General features: G+C 36.9%; 1 protein-coding gene across 5 annotated transcripts in view; it reads left to right on the forward strand.

The window, feature by feature from the left end:
* TRPM3 (transient receptor potential cation channel subfamily M member 3) overlaps positions 1-20,434 on the forward strand; it is a 466,535-nt gene that overhangs the window by 425,577 nt on the left and 20,524 nt on the right. For all 5 annotated transcript variants that reach the window (XM_035309095.1, XM_035309092.1, XM_035309094.1 and 2 more), the window contains 4 exons: positions 3,291-3,431; positions 8,131-8,259; positions 10,929-11,180; positions 16,142-16,316. In XM_035309095.1, the coding sequence (XP_035164986.1) occupies positions 3,291-3,431; positions 8,131-8,259; positions 10,929-11,180; positions 16,142-16,316 (697 nt within the window). The remainder of the gene's footprint in view (positions 1-3,290; positions 3,432-8,130; positions 8,260-10,928; positions 11,181-16,141; positions 16,317-20,434) is intronic.

Here is a 20,434-nt window from a genome sequence, read left to right on the forward strand (position 1 = left end):
AATCTTCACGTAAAAAGTACGCACGCATCAACCCCCTCAGGCCACAATGATGCAGTTGTACAGTAATTTACTGTTGCACTGCTGTCAGGCTTACCTTGCATGACTCATAGTGAATCATGGACAGAACTGTGTATTAGAGAAAGAGATACCGCCTACACAGAGCAGTGTCTTGAGTTATTCCCACCTTCTTGCTTCCCCCTCCAAGTGGAAACACATTTGTTCATATTTGGCATTGCAGCTACTCAGTTAACACAGTGACTTAGGTTATTTCTGTATGTTTCTAATAGGGAGGCTTTTCAAATTGTTAATGCCATGATATAATTAACAGTCAGGGACATTAGGACAAACCTAATCCCCAGCCATCTCAGAGCAATTCCCCATCTGTAGCATGGGGGAGGGGAGAGGATAGTATTGTACAGTACACAGCTAATTCAAAAATATAACAAAAATATAACAAGATAAAATTAGAGCATCATTTATGAACAAAAAAGCAATAACAAACAAGAAAGCAGCATCCATGAGCATAAACCCTCACTCCGAAGGAGCTTTATCCTTAAAACACACACAACTCACCAATTTCAATGAGGGTGAAGGGTATCTCAGATATACTACATTTATAGAATTTTGAAGGATTTAAACTGTAAAATAATCCCCTTCACGAAAGCTCAGCATTACTCATTTGTTAAAGCTGCCAGCATTTATTTTCACTCTCCTGCAAAATTCTTGGGCACCAGAGGACAGCAGAGACAAAGCTTTGGGAAAAGCTGCAGAAAAATCTGAAGCACCAGATGGCATTTTTCCCTAAACAATGTCAGGAGGTTGAGAGAAACAAAGAAATTACCTTCCTAGGCTAGAATATTTCAAAGCATAACAAATCCTTGTTAAAGACTGGGGAATCAGTTTGATTTTACAGATTTCAGGTAATGATACCCAGGGTTCTGTGAAGGTAGTATAGCCTCTATTACTATAGGTATATGCAATAAGCCTCAAATTCTTGCAGGCTATCTGCTCATCTAATAAGAAACTTATCTGTTTAACAGCTACTTCATTTTTTTTTCTTTTTTTTTTCTTTTTTTTTTTTATGAAGTTATTTCTTGATTTTAAAGAGTTTTTATTGGCTGTGTGAGAATCAACAAGGGGTGTATTTTAATTTTTTTTAATATGCATTTTTTATATGTATTTATGGGAATAAACTTAGAGATCTGCAGGCATAAAAAGGTAAAGGAAATAGGTAACTTCATCAAAAAGGCTACCATTTCAAGATGTGATCAGCAAGCTAGTTTCAGTATGGTATACCTGTGTCTTGAATCTTTGTTCAATTTTATTAGAAGTGTGAAGGGCAACATCTGTGCAGAGTCATAGTCAAGCATATAAAAGATCACATGGAAAGTAATAAATCAGAGAAAAAAACTAACTGCATAATTAATGAAATGGAAGTATTAGAGAGCAGGCATCTAGGACTATAGATGGTCCTAATAATGTTAAAAATGTCTACTCTGACTGAAAGAAAAAAAGTCATTACAGATTTTTTTTTTTTTTTTTTTTGACCAAAGAGCTGTATGAGACCCATATGTGATTCTTACTATCAAGTATGTGAGAATTGCAACTCCTGTTCCTTTAGGGCACTAGAACCAGATTGAATAGCTCACCTGAAGTTCACTACTTAAGTATGTGTTGAGTATCTTCTTGAATTAGAGAACATAGAGACAGTTAAAAGGACCTCTTAATTTCAAGACAATATATTTGCCATATCATTGTTCTCTTTAGTGATTTAGTTTCCCATATGTTTAAGTTATGGATCATAGAACCACAGAATGGTTTTGATTGGAAAGGACCTCAAGGATAATACAGATCCAACCCCTCTGTCACGGGCAGGGATGCCACCTACTAGACCAGATTGCCCAGGGCCCCATCCAGCCTGGCCTTGAACACCTTCAGGGATGGTCCATCCACAGCATCTCTGTGCAACCTGTTCCAGTGCCTCAAAACCTCCATAGTAAAGAATTTATCTTCAGGAATGTTGCAAGTTTATTTCTATTAACATAAAAGTACTAAAATATTTTGATCTACTTGTACAAACATTGTAGAAGTATTTCAATAAGACCATCAATGTGCAATCCCTCCATAATTACTTAAGACTGTTGTATCTTGACTCTTGCAGTTGCTTTCATGTGCAGAAGTGTGTTGTAGTCTATAGCTGTTGCCACAAACTAAGAAACTAAGCAGTAAGAACTTTCTCTGTACACAGGGAACTAAAATCCACTATTACCATATACAAATATAAACAGAAAAAATCCACTATTACTATATATAAATAAATACATATATTTTCAAAAGAACATTTAATAGATCAGTCTGTACTCTAAATACAAAGTGGTAACTTCTTTTAGCATTAACTTCAGGATTGTGTTTTTCAGTTACTCCTTCCACTTCTCTCTGAAGCTGAGCATGAAGTTAAGACTAAACATAATATTAGCATCTTTTGCATGATGGCTTTGTACTCATAACTGAAGACTTCTTAAGTACATGTTTCTGTAGGTCACAGTAGATTTTCAGTGAGTCTGTAGTACAATGGTTACAGTTAGTGGTTACCAGAGGTAGTGCATGAGCACTCTGGAACTTCATTATGGAAGAAGCTGTGGTCATGTAGAAGGATCTTGTGATCTAAGGCCTTAATGCTGCAGTGAACTCTGCATCCTCAGTCCTTTACATCCATGTGGAGCTCATTATGGTATAATGGTCTATGATGCATCCTGTGATCAACAGAAGAACTGTCATTAGTTTCATTGCTTCCAATCCAGCAGCTGCCAACTCATCTTTCCTCCTGTTGTTCACTGTCAGTATCAGCTTTATGATTTTCTGTTTGTTTAAAAACAAAACTTATCTGTTTTCTGAATGTGTTTGTTTATTGTGAAGTGCATACTAAGAAACTGTTGTCCGGTAAAAAATCTTGCTGTCTATACAGCCAAAAGGAGAAATGTTCTCCACATCTCATTTTTTTTGTTCACCATTCAAGGATTTTGCACTGGTGTTGATGCCTTCTGCCAAAGCATTACTTCTTCAATTTAGAAGGAACTAAAGTGCATCTTTCCTCCTTAAAAGATAATCTGAGAACAAAATACTTTGCACATGGCTGTGGTCATTTGTTTTTGTCTAAAGATCAAGAAATCAGATAAGTTTGGAAAAATTTCCATTAGAAATTTAAAAAATAAAAAATAAAAATAAAATTTTTAAAAAAGCTTAATTTGATCTTCAGAAATAAAAGAACATAAAAGTGTCCTTTCTTGTAGGCGATGCTGGGACGAGGGAATGGAGAATCCTCAAGAAAGAAAGAGGAAGAGGAAGTTCAGAGCAGGCACAGACTGATTCCTGTTGGAAGAAAGATTTATGAATTCTACAATGCTCCTATTGTTAAATTTTGGTTTTACACAGTAAGATATTTTTCTTGTTTTATTACTACTGATTTGGACAAGTACCAGAATTGGGTTAAGGTCATATTGTGTATTTATTTGAAACTCTGTGTCTGTGTGCATTGGAGGGCTTAAATAGTTTAATGAACATCTTGTGCATAAGTCAGATATCACTTGCAAACCTTTCAAAGTGTTTTAAATTCAGCACACTTTATTCAGGAAGTTAATGGTTAAAAACTATGTGCAAACTTTTCTTCAAGTACAACAATAAGTAGTAGCCTGCTGCAATCAGTGCTCCCAAGGAATTCCCAATAGGAGCATTTCCAATAGTAAGCCCAATACAAAGATGGTTTTAATCACCATCTCAAATCAGATAATAACTGATGAAAATATGAAAAAGACAGAACACATTTTTTCTTGGAACATTTTTGCTTTGTTGATTTTACTAGTCAGCAAAGTGTCTCTCAAAGAAAGTGTCTGTGTAAGTAGCCACAAGATACAAAGATATGAATAGTAGCCAACATACATTTTTCAGGGACAAACTATGTCAAACCAAGCTAATATCCCTATGTTATAATGAAACAAACCTTGACGATGGGACAAATAACAGCTCAGGTCATATATTTTGACTATAGTAAGTCAAAAACTTTACTAGGCATTCTCACAGGTATATTAGTAATTGCTATATTAAAGTTATTACATAGAAAAAAGGTTTTTGGTGACTGAGCCGCAAGAGTTGATGTTAATTATTCTCTATCCAGCTGGAATCAGGGATTGGAAAGTATTCTATTAGGGTCTCTCCTACATCAGTTACCATCTGACATTTTAATTCAGAACTTGGATGACGAAGATTTCGTAAATGGCTCTAGAATGTAGAAGGATGACATCAAAATTTAAATGGACATGGAAATTAGTCCTTTCAATCAGCTTCACTGGAATATTATAACCCGCTTCAGTTTCTGCATCATGTGCAAAATGTGTACCAGTTTGAAGGAGAAAAAAAAAAAAAAAAAAAATAGTCCTGCAGAAGGAGTGCAATAGTCTTCAAATGTGTTTAAGTTTCTGTAAAGAGGAACAAAATTTGAAAAATACTGTCCAAATCCTTTCTGAATAGGATTGCATCAAGTTAATTCCTGGTAAGGTGTTAGGAAACAGTTTCTACATGTTCTGGGAAGTATTGTTATAAATCATGTAAGAATACAGTAGATTTTCCATTGTTAGGGATTTCTAAGTTTATCTTGTCAAAACATGTGTCCAATATCGCACACTGCAATTAATTGTGCCTTGGCACTATGGAGTTGGTCAGCTGACTTCTTGTTGTCCATCCCATTTAAATTTTCCATCATTCTGCTGAAAGCATAGCAAATAGCAATGAATGCATTTGGCTGCTTCCTTCCATGGATGACTTCTTAAAAGAAAAAATTGCCTTTCTGAGATCCAGACAATATGTCTACAGACAGCAGGAACAACTCACATTTATAGAAACCAAACTGTAGTGGACTGTTTATGCTAGCAAATAGTTCCAGTTTGGCAACTTGGGAGTTACTACTTTCTGAACTGTGACCATTCGAGGTTAATCAGCATGATAAGTCTAGAAACTGATCAGCAGCAGCCTGGTTTCATTAGCAATATATATCATTAGCAATATATATTATGTATAACCAGAAAATTCTTTTCACTGTAAACAGAAACAAACATCCTGGCTTTCCCTGTTAACTCAGTTTTGAAATGGGAGAAAGATCAATATTATATTGCCTTTTAGACCTGTTTCTACAGTTTTATGTCCTGAGGCAGGTCTCACTTAAGGTCACTTATTAAAGTTGGATCTTGCCTATACCAAGTTTCAAGAGCAAATTAAGGTGCAATGCTTGACCAGTTACATACGTTGAGGAATTCCAGGACAGAAAAAAAAGTTTCAGATGAGCATTAAAATTGTGCAGCCTATCATACTTAGAACAAATGCACAGGCAGAAACACTAATCATAGATTTCAAAAGCAATCCTCAAAATTTTATATTGCAAACTCCAAAATGCAAGAAATGTGGCTACTGCATGCCATTTAAAATAATTTGATTATTCTATATCTACTTGTCTTTATCCACCTTCATTTTTAAAATAAACAAGAGTGGTTTAGATGTGGGAATTTCTGTGTAAGAAATATTTTGGCTCAGTAGGTGAGGCAAAATAAACAGCTTTTTCTCAACCAAAATGAAATTTTGCCTTTCTCTCTGGGCATGCAGTAGTTTCAAACGTCAACTACTCTGTTTTGTTTTTGTGGCTGTTGCACTGAAAATCATGATTCAAAGGTTTCAGCCCACAGACTGCCCGAGGAGAAGGGGACAGCCTTCCCCATTTAACTATGAGTTTTACACTGAGATGCTGTCGTGATGTAAGAAACCTCATTTCTACCTCCTGTGAGGAGAAAGCGGTACAAAGGGAATTGAATCCCCAAAAAGAGTCATATTCCAAACATTAGAACACCTTTGCCATAAGTTTTTAATTTTGGAAGCAAGTCACTTTATGATGCAATTATTGCAATCAGTGAGAAAAGAGGAGAGTAGTCGCACTTTTGAAGCACTCTCTTGCTGGTTTTATTTTCCAGGTTTGTCCCTTACAGTGGTGCATATTCAAGTATACACAAAATAGGACAACATCCACAGGAGGGCAGGGAGGAACCCATCCTAGAAACTTCCTAGCAGCTACTCCTCTGCTTAGTGTCTTCAGGCACTGGACTCGGGTAAAAATGGCAGGCCCTAGGTCTTTGTAAAAGCAAAATAAAGAAGGTTCAGTTACTTGTTTAGCAGCACTTTCAAAAAATCTGGAGTACCAGTATTTGCAGCTGTACTTAAATTTGACAGTACTGTGGGACTAGAACATGTTCCTGGAAGGAACATCCCTCCTGGAGAGGGAGATGGAGGAAGTCACCCATGGTCTGAAGGAATGGTTTCTTGGGGTAAAAATGGTGTGGTGTCAGCATCTCTTCATCATGAAATCAAGATTAAATCAACTTTTTCTATTTAAAAAAATCCAGTAATTTTCAGTAAATTTTGATTAACAAAACCCAGCAATGATGACAACAACAACAACAGCAAAGAAAAAGAATAGTAATAAAAAAGCCCCTAGTTACACTTAGAATCTTGTGGTTCTGCCTGCCCAAATAGTTTTTTCTGCTGACTCAGGTGATACTCTAGATGCTGACCTAAGTCAATATTGCTCTCAGTTTCCTTCAGGAGTGGTAAGGTAAAACCAAGATATCTCCAGACCTGAAATCTGCAATCCATTGTCACTCACAAACTGAAAGACCCATTAAATCATTTCCTCCTCTGCTTTAAGAATATAAGAAGCTGTGATTCAACTGGTTGTCCTATCTGTGCAGATATTTATGGTCAATGTAAGGAATTCTCAAGTATCCTTAAAACCAGCAACTGAAAGGAAAACAAGAATCCTTTGGTTTTTACATGGAGCAGAAGCAATTTTCTCTAACAAGTACAGCAAGAGTAAGGTGCTGAACACTTGAAATAATCCTGCCCCAAAGTCCCAAGACTCTGTGGTTGTTTCATCTGGTTTGATACTGAGTACAAAATAGTTGTGGATATTATGAAACTGTGAAAGAACTGTATTGAAATACAAATGTATGCAATAAGCATTCTGCAACAATGATTAAAATGTTCATGCACAGAACTGAATCATCTTTTCTCTGATTTAAATTTGGCTTCAGGTGAAGGTTCTTGCAGGGCTGCTGTGTGAAGGGCAAAGTAGGTAGGAAGAGGGATTCTGGTCACCACAGAGCCCAGCCCCAGCTGCTCACCTTTGCTACAGCCCACACTCCAGAGTGGCAGAGTGGCAGTTAGGCTTCTCTGAGTTTCATGAATTTGATGATACTATTTGCTCACTTGTATTTCTTGGATGGACTGATTATTTTCAACATAGACTTTCGGAAAGGAAAAATAAACCAAAAACTTCAACCATATTTTCCTTTGTATCAAAAATTAGGCCAGAATGTAGATGTAGATGTATTAGAGAAGGGATAAAAAAAAAAAAAAAAAAAAAAAAAAAAAACCTTGCAGAAACAATAAGGCAAATGAATGTATGACTTTGCATGGCTACTAGCTGCAGCAAAGTGAGTAGGAGTAGCAGTATTTGGGGGAGAAATGATGGTGGAAGTTAAAGCAGTACTTCATTGAGGAGGGACATCTCTGATGATACTTAGAAACTTCTGAGCACCAAGCAAGGATCGTGCAAAAAAGAAATGAATTATCAGTGACCCCAAATGAAGTGAACAAGGAGAAGAAACAAAGAGCAGGGGTGCTGGACAAGCAATTTTTATTAGAAGTGGATGGGGGAGAAGTATTCACATAGTTAACTTAGTAAGTCAGTGTCTGGTAGTTGGCATTGTGATATGTGACATGGTGGTCCTCACCACTGTGGGAAAATCTGAGGAGACTGCATTAATATAGCTTTGTTGGAGAGGCAAATGTAGCTAGAGGAGAGGATAGATGTACATGTGTTTTGTAGATTCCACGTTGTATATGCTAGTGTGAGCTTAATCTGAACTTAGTATGTTAATGTGAGCTTAAAACCCAGAGTACTCTCTGATCTTTCTTTGGTCTGTTTAACTCTGGTTACACAGGAACTAGGAACATCAAATCATACCTGAGAAACTGGCTCGGCTGTGTAAATGTAGTGACTACTGATATTCATTTAATTTTGTTTCTTTACAGCTGGCATATATAGGCTACTTGATGCTGTTCAATTACATAGTGTTAGTGAAGATGGATCGCTGGCCATCTACACAGGAATGGATTGTCATCTCATACATTTTCACTCTAGGAATAGAGAAGATGAGAGAGGTAAAGTCAACCCAACCACATAACACAGAATGAAAAATACAATTTGTGGTTTGTCTTTATGTATTTTAATATTTTTAATATTTTTCTCAGGATATTTTTTGATTAATGGGCTTAACATAAAATTTCTCTTTTTTCAGAAAAACAGACCGATTTTTAAAAACACAGCATTAAAAATTCTATCTCCCTCCATTTTTAAATTTAGAATCCCTTTCTTTCTCTGTATAATAACCTTACTTGCATGGAATTTCTCTGTTCAGATTTCTGCATGATGCATGTTGTGATAAATGAGTCTCAAATAGGATTCCAATTAAAGTTAGCAATTTATCAGAGGAATAAAGGCAAGCAAACAGCACCGGGTGTGCTGGGAGTATCCACTCCACCAAGATGCACACCCCACAGTTCCCATTCGGGGCTTATATCCCCTCTACTAATGCATATTCATTAGTGGGTGTGTCCTCCTTCGAGCATGCCTTCTTCATCTTCTGGAATCTTCTCAAATCTTCTCGACCCCAGACCCCATGCATGCTCCCCCCCACAGTCTTCCGCCTAGCAAAAGCACTGGTCCTGGCTGTTCCTGTCAGGTGACCATTGCAGAACACAGGAACTATATGCATACATTAACGACCAAATATAAGAACCATATACATACATTGATCAGCAAACACAATAACTATATACATACATTAACCATCTCTATTTCCTTAGTCTCATGGTTATACAAGGATGTATAAGACAGAAAGTCACATTTTATCATGTGGCCCTAGCATTGGTCTACATTGACATGAATCAGATGAACATATCTCACAACGTCAAATGGCATTCACAGGTATGGGGTGGGATTCTGATATACCTTAAAGCTTGGCCATCATCCTTGAAATGTTGCCTTGGATTTGAAGTATGTTTTAGGGAAAGGGAAGGGAGATACAGTATAACGGAATGGACAAAGAGACGTGACGATAGAACGATAACCAAAAAGTCTATACCTGAATCCTCACCACAAATAGAGTTAATTCAAACTTTACAATTGTCCAAGTATCTCATGTGAAAGCACTAAATAAAAACAGCCATAACTGGAGGAAAATTAGATCCTTGATGATTGTTACAGCATATTTCTGATAGGTTCTCCCCTTTTTAATCTTGAAATTTCTTACAAATTATGTCAGCAATAGTGTGCGTCTCCCTAAAAATGCTAGAGCAGACATGTAGTGCTAAGAGAATATTTAAGGTGGTGCTCAGTTCATAGGCAGAGTGATGTTGTTCTGCCATCCCCTGCACCTCGTGGTGTCTCCTCACCACAGCCTCTACTGTGCCATTTTCACTTGGCCAAATGCACATTTATTCCACAATGCCACCAGAGGCCAAATTCATCCCTGATGCGAGTAGGTGCGAGCCCCATTGACTTCAGCTGAAACAGCACGTTTGTACCACAGGGCTGAATTTGTTGCCATTTAAGCCCGTATATTCTGCAGCGAATGTTTCTGAGGACTAGCAGAAAATGCTTTTGCAACAGCCACGTAGAATCCAAATATACGTTTCAAACACTGTACGGCAAACTGCATTATAAATAAAAAGAGCAAAGAAAAGACGTTAATTGAGCGAGTGTCCCTCGCTAACCAAAAGAAAAAGGGAAATAGAGGCTGCAAGCCACACGGGGGCTCTGCAGCACTGATGGAGACAAAGCACCGCAGGCTCGGTAGGTGGGAGAGTGCTGGCAGGAATCGAGGGTGCCATTTATATCTAATCATTCACCCTAAATTGTCCTTTCCACAAAAGTTTATCAAGAGCATTTGTGGGAATTAATTTCTAAGCAGATGTTGGAGTTTGTTGAAGGAAGATGAGCCTAAAATTCATTCTGAAAATGAATTATAAGAAAATTATAAGAATGGCATTCGCTCTTTAAGGAACTGTATGAGTCTATTCAAATGTTCTCAGGCTAAATATAGAAAATTAAAACAAACAGCTTGTTAACTAACTAAAAGCTAGGAATTATTCATAGAAATCACTTGAGGAATAGTTTCAGCAGTAATTCAGGAAAACAATCAGCTCTCCCAAATGATCTTGCAAATAAAATGATGATAAATTCATAAGGTATTATTAATTATTTTTATGAATTATATTGTCAGCTGTGGAACTGAATTTCCAAAAACAAGTCCAAGTGATAGGTTGTCTTTTGCTGGTTTTAATGCCAAGATGTTTATGGTCAGCAATTATTTCTGGACAATTTGATACATACTTTAAAATAATTTTCTTTAAATCTATAGTGTTTTTAACAGTGAATTTCCTCATTAAATATCTTTCTTTGTTTCTCCCTCTATTCCAAGACTCTAACTAGGATCAATCAGTTTGAAAACCAGAAAGTCATACTTACATTTCTTCTAATTTTGTGGGGATTTCACAGGAATTAAGGTTTTCTTCCTTTTTTTTTTTTATATATATATTACATATATTTTTATTTAAAAAATTATTTTGCATATAGATGCAGGCTAAGACTAGAAGAATTTGAAGGTTTCACCAAAAAAAAAAAAAAAAAAAAAATCAGAGATTACATGCAGTATTTATATGCTAGGAAGCTATCAGTTTTGATTGTGGCCAGTGTGGCACCTATCTTTATTTCATGCGTAAATTAAGGCAACTTAGCTGCTTTCCTCTCTATGTCCTGTGTCCTTCAGATATTGATGTCAGAGCCTGGGAAACTGTTGCAGAAGGTAAAAGTTTGGCTCCAAGAGTACTGGAATGTTACGGATCTCATAGCTATCCTCCTGTTCTCTGTTGGGATGGTCCTCCGTCTGCAAGATCTGCCACTGCGGAGTGATGGCCGGGTCATATATTGTGTTAACATCATTTACTGGTATATACGGTTACTAGACATCTTCGGAGTAAACAAATACTTGGGACCATATGTTATGATGATTGGAAAAATGGTAAGAAAAGTTGGTGAACTCCATTTTTGCCAGCATGTTCTTGACTCAGTGTCTCTGGTATGGACAATTAAATCACTACAGATTTTTTTTTTTTTTTTCTTAAGATTAACGTTTTCATGTAAGCTAGAAATCAGGTCCTTATTAAATCAAATCATCTGCACAGACCCCCAGAATTGGGGATGAGACTCTCCCTATTCTGTTAGATGATATATTGCTTGTCTTTCTCTCAGATCTCTCTTCAGTAGCAAAGCCATCTACACCTCTGTGCCTCATTTGCAGTAAACACACAGGCCATTAAGGAGATTTGTTTAGCTTGAAAAAAAAAAAAAAATAAACAATCAAGGCATTCAGGAGGCTGAGGCACAAAAAAAAATTACGTCACAGTATGTTCAAAACCATAATGGTCAGATTAAAACTGTGACATTTCTCTATTTTGTTCCTTAGCCACATGTCTTTCTTGTTTGTTCAGGTATATTTCTGTGAGATGAAAAATGTATGTGGCTAACTGCAGCCTCTGTCCCCAGCTGCATCACACATATATAGTGTGGCACGAGAATTAATAGTTTACATAATAGTAAATTCATATAAAGTGGATCAAGTGATATGTATTGCTGTATGTATAACGTTTAACTTTCTGTATTTATATATATATATGTATACTTATGTATATCAGCAGAAGCATTATATTAAAGCACAATTTTGCTTATCTGAGTTAAAGAAAATTGTTGAGTTTACAGAAACACATGTACAGGTCACTGATATTTGGGTACCTGTACATGTAGCTAAATATGTGCTAAAGCATATGTTTATGTTTTAGATACAGTTAGCCAGCTTCTGTTGTGTAAATAATGGCTGCTTCATGCATTCTAGAGCTTAAGATTTATTTTTAAAAATCAGGATGAAATAATCCTTGAGGTCAGTATTCAGTAAAAGCCAAACTGAATATTGAATTTCCTAATTATAAATATTATTACTGCTATCTAATTGATATGTGGACAATAATGAATAAGTTCAAATAGGTCCTGGGTCCTGTTTGCCTTACCATTGTCCATAAAATGAAGAGCCAGCGACCCTACTTCCTCGCCATCATAGGAAAAAGGGACATATATGAATGCATGGACTACAATTCTTCTTTGATATTATGTTACTCACAACAAGCCCAGTGTTTATTTGCTGCAAACAGAATTTTGAAGTTTGCTACCTTCCTTCAAGGAAGCCAACAGGTTGTTAATGTGTGGGGATTTGCAGTGTTCCAGAGTGCACCACTACAGGAACACTCAGGAGTTCTTGCTGTGGATTACTGGAAAAGGACAGCAGGACAAGAGAAAGGACCAAAAATAACTATCCTTCAATTCTGTGTTAATTTTCACAGGTGTCATGGCCAAAAAGTTTCAGAGCTGTTATGTTAGCAAAGGCAGCCCCAAAACCAGTTCAATATTGAATGAGTCGACCATGAATAACAAACTTCTGGCAGAGTTATGGAGGACTGATAGGACCCCAGCTTCACCAGTAGTTTAAACAGTGTTTTGTTGTTTGTTAGGTTTTTTTTGATTGTTTTTTTTTGTTTGTTTTGTTTTGTTGTTTTTTTTTTTTTTCGACTGGAATCAACACAGAAAGGAAATGGTTGAAATCATCAAAATAATATAATTTACATTGCTTTGTCATTCTTACATGTGTATAATGAATTAAGTTTCACTAGACTTTCATTGGAAAACTAGCCTCTGTAGGCTTAGCACCTACTCAGAGAGTTTGGAATTCAGCTACCAGATTTCTCTGAAGGTGTGGGCATCTGTTAAAGGAGGGAAGTTGTTTTATTTTATGCCTTCCTGTTATTTGATTTTCACACCTCATCCAGTTTTCCATGCACTCAGCAACTCTGGCACATCTATTTTGCCCACATATGCAATGCCCAGCTGGTTTCAGTTACATAAATTTGCCCCTTACAACAGTTTTCTGGCCAGCTTATTCCTCTGTGTAATGGACAACCCATTTATAAAATGCAAAGACTTCCCTGGGATTACACCTGCTCACTCTGGGCTGCAATGGGCTCCCCTGTGTATTTCTGTTTAAATCACAGGCACATTTACCTCTTTGGTTGTCTCTTTTTCATTTCATCATCTTGCAAGTACCATTCAGCGCTGTGGAGACAATAAATTTGTACTTGTTTCTACAAAGTAAGCCCATCACAGCTATTGAGTTCCTCAGCAGACTACATTTAATGCAATCTATAGCCTGAGCTTTTATACTGAGCTTCTGTTTAAGCAAATTTTAGATTCAGGAGGAAACAGATGACTCTTTTCATCTTTCCAATATAAAGGAACTTTCTCTTCACCTGCCTCTCCATTGCATCCAACAGAATAGCAGTAATAGGTTTTGGTGGGCCTTGTGAACAAATATGCAAATTAAATTAAGGCAGGAATAGTGTTCAGAGGTTTAAAAGCAAGGATGAAGAGAGAAGGAAGAAGATGAATGGCGAAGTTTATTATTATCTACTAATTTCAGTTACAGAATGTGCTTTTTATAGTGTGCTTTTCCAATCTCTGCACAATGGTAGATTTACTTCCTGCCTATTTCAGAATGAAATGCAATCACTGTGCATGTCAAGAGAGTCAGAAGTATATCGGTTCCCCTTCTGTATGGGAATGTCTACATTTTCTTAGTTTCTTCGATTTAAAAAAAAAAAAAAAAAAAAAAAGTGAGGGCGAATGGAGCCAACTTCTTAATAAAACTGCACCAAAAGATCTTTGTTTTATCAGCTGTTTGAATAGGTGACTAAAGGGTTCTTCAGAATGGCTGAAACAGTCATTGCCTTGTTAAAATAGAAATTGTAATTTGAGCCTGCAGGCCAAGGGTCCTGATACACTGCTCATTGCAGTCAGTGGAAACACGCCCATCTATTTCACTCAATTCAAGACAAGCTACTGACATTTTAGAATGATACCTGGTTGAAGGAGGGAAATGCTAATACACTGGTTGAATGGAGAATAAAGCTGAAAATTTAATTTCTTGCAAAGTGATTTCAAACCTCTGTGAATCTTGATCAAAAGTGTTGGAAGCATTTAAGATTATTTTTTTTAACTTCCAGCAAGTGATCATTATGTTTATTACATCATATAAATCATATCATATCATATATTATCATATAATCTTTCTAAATGAAAGCAAAGTTTTATCAGAGAAGAAGGAAGAATACAGGTTTCATCTCCATATTTCTTTCCTAAAAGCAGTAAGAATTAAGTTTAATTATGCAGTTTCCCCATTTCAGGTTGCTGTCTGAGATATAATCACCTGGAATTCCCATTCAACCAGGTTTTCTTGAAAGATTAATGCCCTGAAAAAACATGAGAATGTTCATGATTTACTTGTCCATTTTTTTTATTTCTTTAAGGCATTTATTTATGTCTCATCTTCCAAGATGTGTTTTTTTTATTTCTTTCTCGCATTAAAGATTTTTATTTTTCCCTGTTTCTTTTCACCTACCTCAATTCCTTCATTCTGTCTTGTTTAGACTCTCCTAGCAGGGCCCTTCCCTACCGGTCTCTTTCTCTTACAGTTGCTCTCTCAGTTAGTATGAGAATATCCCTTTCTGTTTGCTCTTCAGTATCCCTGTCTTTTCGCTGTTAAGTGGTTTCACAGTGTTACTTTGACCTCACATCTCCATCCTTGTGCTTTTAACTGAAAAACCCCAACAGCAGTGGCAGATCCATCTGCTGGAAATTAGTAGCCCTGTTCCACCACCTCTTGAAATGAACCACCCTGCTCCTCATCTGTGGCAGGTCCAATGTGGAGCTATAGAGCCACCAGTCATGGCGCATGTTGGTTGCGCACATGCCTTGCAGTGAACTCAAAATGTAGCTGCACCAGAGAAGGTGGAGACCAACAGGGTTAAGAGTCAGAAAGTTTTGAGGCTCTTGGGTTTGAGCTTTGGTCAGAGACAGAAGTTACTTCCACAGCCATGGTAATGACTATCATAATATGCCTTATAAATAAAAGCCTATAAATAAACCTATAACTAAAAGTTCTAAAGGGATCTTATCTGAGACCTTACAGGATTCACTTTTATTTTTCAAACATTTGAGTATATCTGTGCTGTACCTGTTTGACGCCCAAGGCTCCTCCTTTGCTCCACTCTCTGGAGGGCCTCACTAATACTGCTTAGCACAGCTGTTCTTCTAATCTTCAGCCTCTACTGAGAACCTCCTAGGACTGCTGTCCCAATTTTTCCAGGAACATTTTGAATGGGGAGATACTGTTTGCAGGCACTAATTAAAGCTGTGCATATGCTAATGAGGTATTCAACAATGCAGAATAATAGGGCTGAGTGCCTGTGTTATCTGCATTTTATTTTTTTAAATATGGCATTTGTTGGGCACTACCACCAGGCTTAATTCTAGTCCAGCCGGTATCACAGCTTTCCTTTCTCACTGGTTATCACTATGGTGTCCCTTATGTTGCAATAACAGGCTGTTCTGCCACTCGTTATTCCTTATGTTGTATCCAGGTTCCTTCCTTTTCACCAAGACAATGGGTACCAGCAAATAAGATAATCCATTTCAGACCTTTTGTTTTGATACAGTTGCCGATAGGTGCCTGTAAACAATACATGATCTCACAAACCTTGTTCAGGCCACGCTGCTGATGCCAGTGAACTTATATTATTGTTCAGGCAACTGGTGTGACCAGATGGCAGCTTATGTTTTCAGACCTATTCATAACATTTATATTGTTCTTAAAAGGAAAAATAGAAGACACAAGAATACCATTTTCCTTCTTTCAAAATGAAATGATATGTGTAAAACTGAGAACATCTTTTCAGAAAATTGTTTCTGAAAATTCTTTTTCTAAGGTATAAAAACTTCTTTTTTTTTGCAGCATAGACTAATGGAAATATGGACAAATATATTTCTTTAATTCTTGTCCCTTCTCTCTCTTTCTCTCTCTTTTCCTCTCGTGACATTCAGATGATCGACATGATGTATTTTGTCATCATCATGTTGGTGGTTCTGATGAGCTTCGGTGTCGCAAGACAGGCTATTCTCTTCCCCAATGAGGAGCCTTCGTGGAAGCTGGCAAAAAACATTTTTTACATGCCTTATTGGATGATCTATGGGGAAGTGTTTGCAGACCAGATAGACCGTAAGCAAGTTTATGATTCTCATACTCCAAAGTCAGGTATCCAACTTTGATCAGATGATGTCCTACCAGATCGTGTATGTGTGCTCAATAAATGGCTCAGGATAGAGGACTCCTTCATCACAGAGAACGGTCACAAAATATTTTTACAACTATAATATTGGGTTGTCAGTTCTAGAACATGCTTCTGGCATAATTTTGCAATTATTTAACCAGATACGGGTAATGCTAAATTTTCTTGCATATGAAGAATGTTTTAATGTTTCCTTTTTACCAGTTTGGTGATGGGGATACCCTTCCAGGTATCCATGATGAGTTCTTTGGTTTATCTGAGACATAAAATTTCACTTTTTTTTTCTTGTTTTTCTTTTTTTTTTTTCCTTTTCATCCATTTGTTTGATTTTAGACCTAAATGCTTTTACCTAATTTCATATTAAGCATCAAATATAATAGTACTTGTTTAGACCTTTAACCCCTGGACTTCATGAGGATCTAATCCATTGTGTTTTCTTTTCTCTATTACATTCTCACTGTCACCACCTTTATGCTAAACAATGTGATGAAATCCTTTGGAGAGAGTACATACATTATAAGAATTTTCCTTTATTTATTTACTGGAAGGCAAGAGTGTGCTCATGTCAATGCAAACAGAACAACAGCCAGTATTTCATATACTATCTCTTCAGGATTCATTTGGCTGGTGGTCAGGAAAATGGCAGTTTTCTACTTCAATTAAACTTTCTGGTTCCACCCGGTACATTATGCCAAAAGACAGGGGCGGTCATGAGGAGTGATGCAATAGATGACAAACAGAACAAACAACGTATCTTTAACAAATACTGACATGCAAGTGATGTTAATCATTCCTACCTAAATGTGCAATGTCTTGGCAGCATTTAGAAGTGACTATCTCTTCCAGTGGCAGATGGCATCCATTAAAACACTGTTTAAGGTATTCTTTTCTATCCTAAGCACCACCTTAGGAAAGGCGTTTTCCTAATTTATTTTCTATTTTAGCATTGACAAAGCTTGATTGGAAAAAGTGTTGTTTTTTCTGAACTGGTTAAGGTAATAAATGTGTCCATACTATCATGAATTACCCCAACTTACACAGTTTCAGATGGATGGAGAACTTACAGAGTTTCAGACGGACATATCCCATGTCAGATGTTTCAGCAGTTTCATGTCTATTTCTTTTTCCTGGGTAGCACAGAATTGTTACGATGGATGCAGATTAAACCTCTTTTTTATGATTATTTTTACACATTATTCTCAGAGGCAGCAAGACATGCCAGAAAGTATGTAAATGAGGACTTGTGAGCACAGGCTGAGGGAGTTCATGTTGGTCAGCCTGGAGAACAGAAAGCTCTGGGGAGACCTCATTGTAGCCTTCTAGTACTTAAAGGGCGCCAACAGAAAAGCTAGAGAGGGACTCTTTGTCAGGGAGTGTAGTGATAGGACAAGGAATAATGGCTTTAAACTAAAATAGGGTAGGTTTAGATTAGATATAACAAAGAAATTCGTTACTCAGAGGGTGGTGAAGCACTGGAACAGGTTGCCCAGAGAAGGTGTGAATGCCCCATCTGTGGAGGTGTTCAAGGCCAGATTAGATGGGGCTTTGAGCAACCTGGTCTAGAGAAAGGTGTCCCTCCCTACCAGTGGCAGGGGGCTTGGAATTAGATTACATTTAAGGTCACTTCCAATCCAAACCAGTCTATGATTCTATCATAAATACCTAAAATCACAAAGCTCCTCCCTGAGTTTAGCTTTTCTCCCAATTCCCCTCATTTTTATCCTTTTTCCTTTTCCTTTTCTTTTTAAAAATTCATTTCATTCCAAAGGTATAATACTTGGGGATTTAAAATGTCAGCTTGCTCCAAAGGTGTAATAGAAGGGTAAAGGTTTAAAACTGTGACTTCCATGCGCAAGCAGAATTCTGTCCCTCTACAAGTGGCCATTTATTGATGTTGTTCCTAATAACTACCATAGTGAAACAAATGTGGCAATTGGCTGAATAAATAGTACTTGATATTTGTTAATGAAGTGCTGATTATAGTTTAGAACCCTGAAACCCAACAAAATAAACTGTCTTTGAATGAAGCATGTTTCGTAAGTATAAAGAGGGTGGCAGGCTCCATACCCTTGCATAAGAATTTAGAGGCAGTTTTGTACATTATTCAGATGCCCAACATTTAAACCATGAAAAAAAAAAAAAAAAAAAAAAAAAAAAGAAAGATGCAGAATAATTACTTCTGTGGAGGACTTGTTAGTGTTAGGTCAGAGGTTGGACTAGGTGATCTTGGAGGTCTCTTCCAACCTAGGTGATTCTATGATTCTGTGATTCTGTGAAAATTCCTAATGGTTTCATCTCCAGCTGTAGGTGTAGATGTGTTGCTCTTCTCTCTGTGTCAAGGAAACTAGGAGTTGCAGAGAAAGTGGTGATGCCAAAATGAAAAGCAGCACCTAGTTCCTCCTTCCTGAGAGACAGATGATGCAGGGAATTAGAATCTGCCACTCTTGCAGCACAAATTATATGCAATATGTCATGTCTGTTTGAGGCTTGGTTGTCTCAAGAAATATTACCTCTGGAATAGTCTGAGAGCAAGTGGTTGGTGATGTTGTTACTCGGTCAAAACCTGGAGTGGCACCCAAAAAGTTTTACGAGAATACATTTTTTCACCGTTCAGAAATTTATTGTTATCTATTTTCCAAGTTGTTCTAAGCTAAATCAGCCACTGTATTCATGTTAGAGTACTACACAATGTTTGTACTTTCTCAAATAAGAAAAAAAAAATTGTTATGCTACATCTTAACTACAATTGAACTTTATAGCTCAGAGCAGGTTATTATCATTATTGTTATTATAGCAAACCCATTTTTTTTTCTTTATATTTTGGTGTTTAACATTATTTGCAAGTTTGGAATTCAGTAAAAATGCTATTATTTTAAATGCATGTATATTGGAGCCATGCTCCTGGAGATTATCCTTGTGTTTCTGAGAAATGTACAAAAAAAATGTATGTTACTCTAAAATTCCTGACTTACTTTTCTTTTCTTTCACTTTCTGTTGATTTTAAAGCATGCCACTAAGGCTGACCGGATGTGATGTCTGGATACATTTCATCAGCTGGCAGCCTGACTGTCCAGTGCATGTAGTTTGACTTTTATCTCAACACATTGCAGTGTTAAAACATCGGTTAAATATGTCTCTCAAAAACAATGCATGTCTTGTACACTTACACTTTTTACCCATACTGTCTGTATTCATTTCATGTTTAAAATACATATGTTAACTGGAGTGTGCATTAGTGTCCTGGTGACAATGTGATCACACCTTCAACTCAAAAGTGGGGACAGAAATATATCCTCACTTCTGGGAGTACGAGTACACTTTTCATTGGTATGGTTAATTATTAGTGATGTACACAAGTACTACATTCCTACAAATTAATGAAAACCAACCAGATGTAAAAGGTAAAAAACAAGCAAACAAAACAAACAAAACCAAAGTAAATATTTTTAGAATTGTGTTTAACTTTTTAGGCAAATTAAAGGGCAAAACCAGTCTCAGAGTAGCTCCTCTCAGACTGACAATTCATCACAGCTGCACTAGCCAGGAACAAGAGGGGTTCCAGGCCCGAGAATTGTTTATGGCGGGTGGAATTGTTTCATTTTTAGGCTGCCTTTCCTAGTTTAGCCCATACTTCTGCTGCCTGATGGGATCCATGGGGCAGCAGCCAGCTGCTTAGCTGCTTAGCAGTGAAGGCCTGTCTATGAGAAAACCCACGAATGCTGTAAAATCTCTCCCTTGGTTTGCCTCACTTACTTCAGCACTATTTGGCAATACTAGCCAAAAACTTCAGAACACAGATGTTACATGCAAAGAACTATCTTTTCACCTTGCCAAGCTATCTATCCCTCCAGGATATTAAGGATATGGAAGTATATAGAAATACTAAAGAGGAAAGCATTATTCCAGGGTAAAAAAAATATATATATATATATATAATGTTTGGTAGAGAAGGTAAGTAAATTACAACTTGACCTGGCAGTGACCTAGAAAGAAAGAAAGAGAGAGAGAGAGAGAGAGAGAGGGAAAGAAAGAAAGAAAGAAAGAAAGA

This window comes from Oxyura jamaicensis, chromosome Z (genome assembly GCF_011077185.1).
Source record: "Oxyura jamaicensis isolate SHBP4307 breed ruddy duck chromosome Z, BPBGC_Ojam_1.0, whole genome shotgun sequence".
Taxonomy (NCBI): domain Eukaryota; kingdom Metazoa; phylum Chordata; class Aves; order Anseriformes; family Anatidae; genus Oxyura; species Oxyura jamaicensis.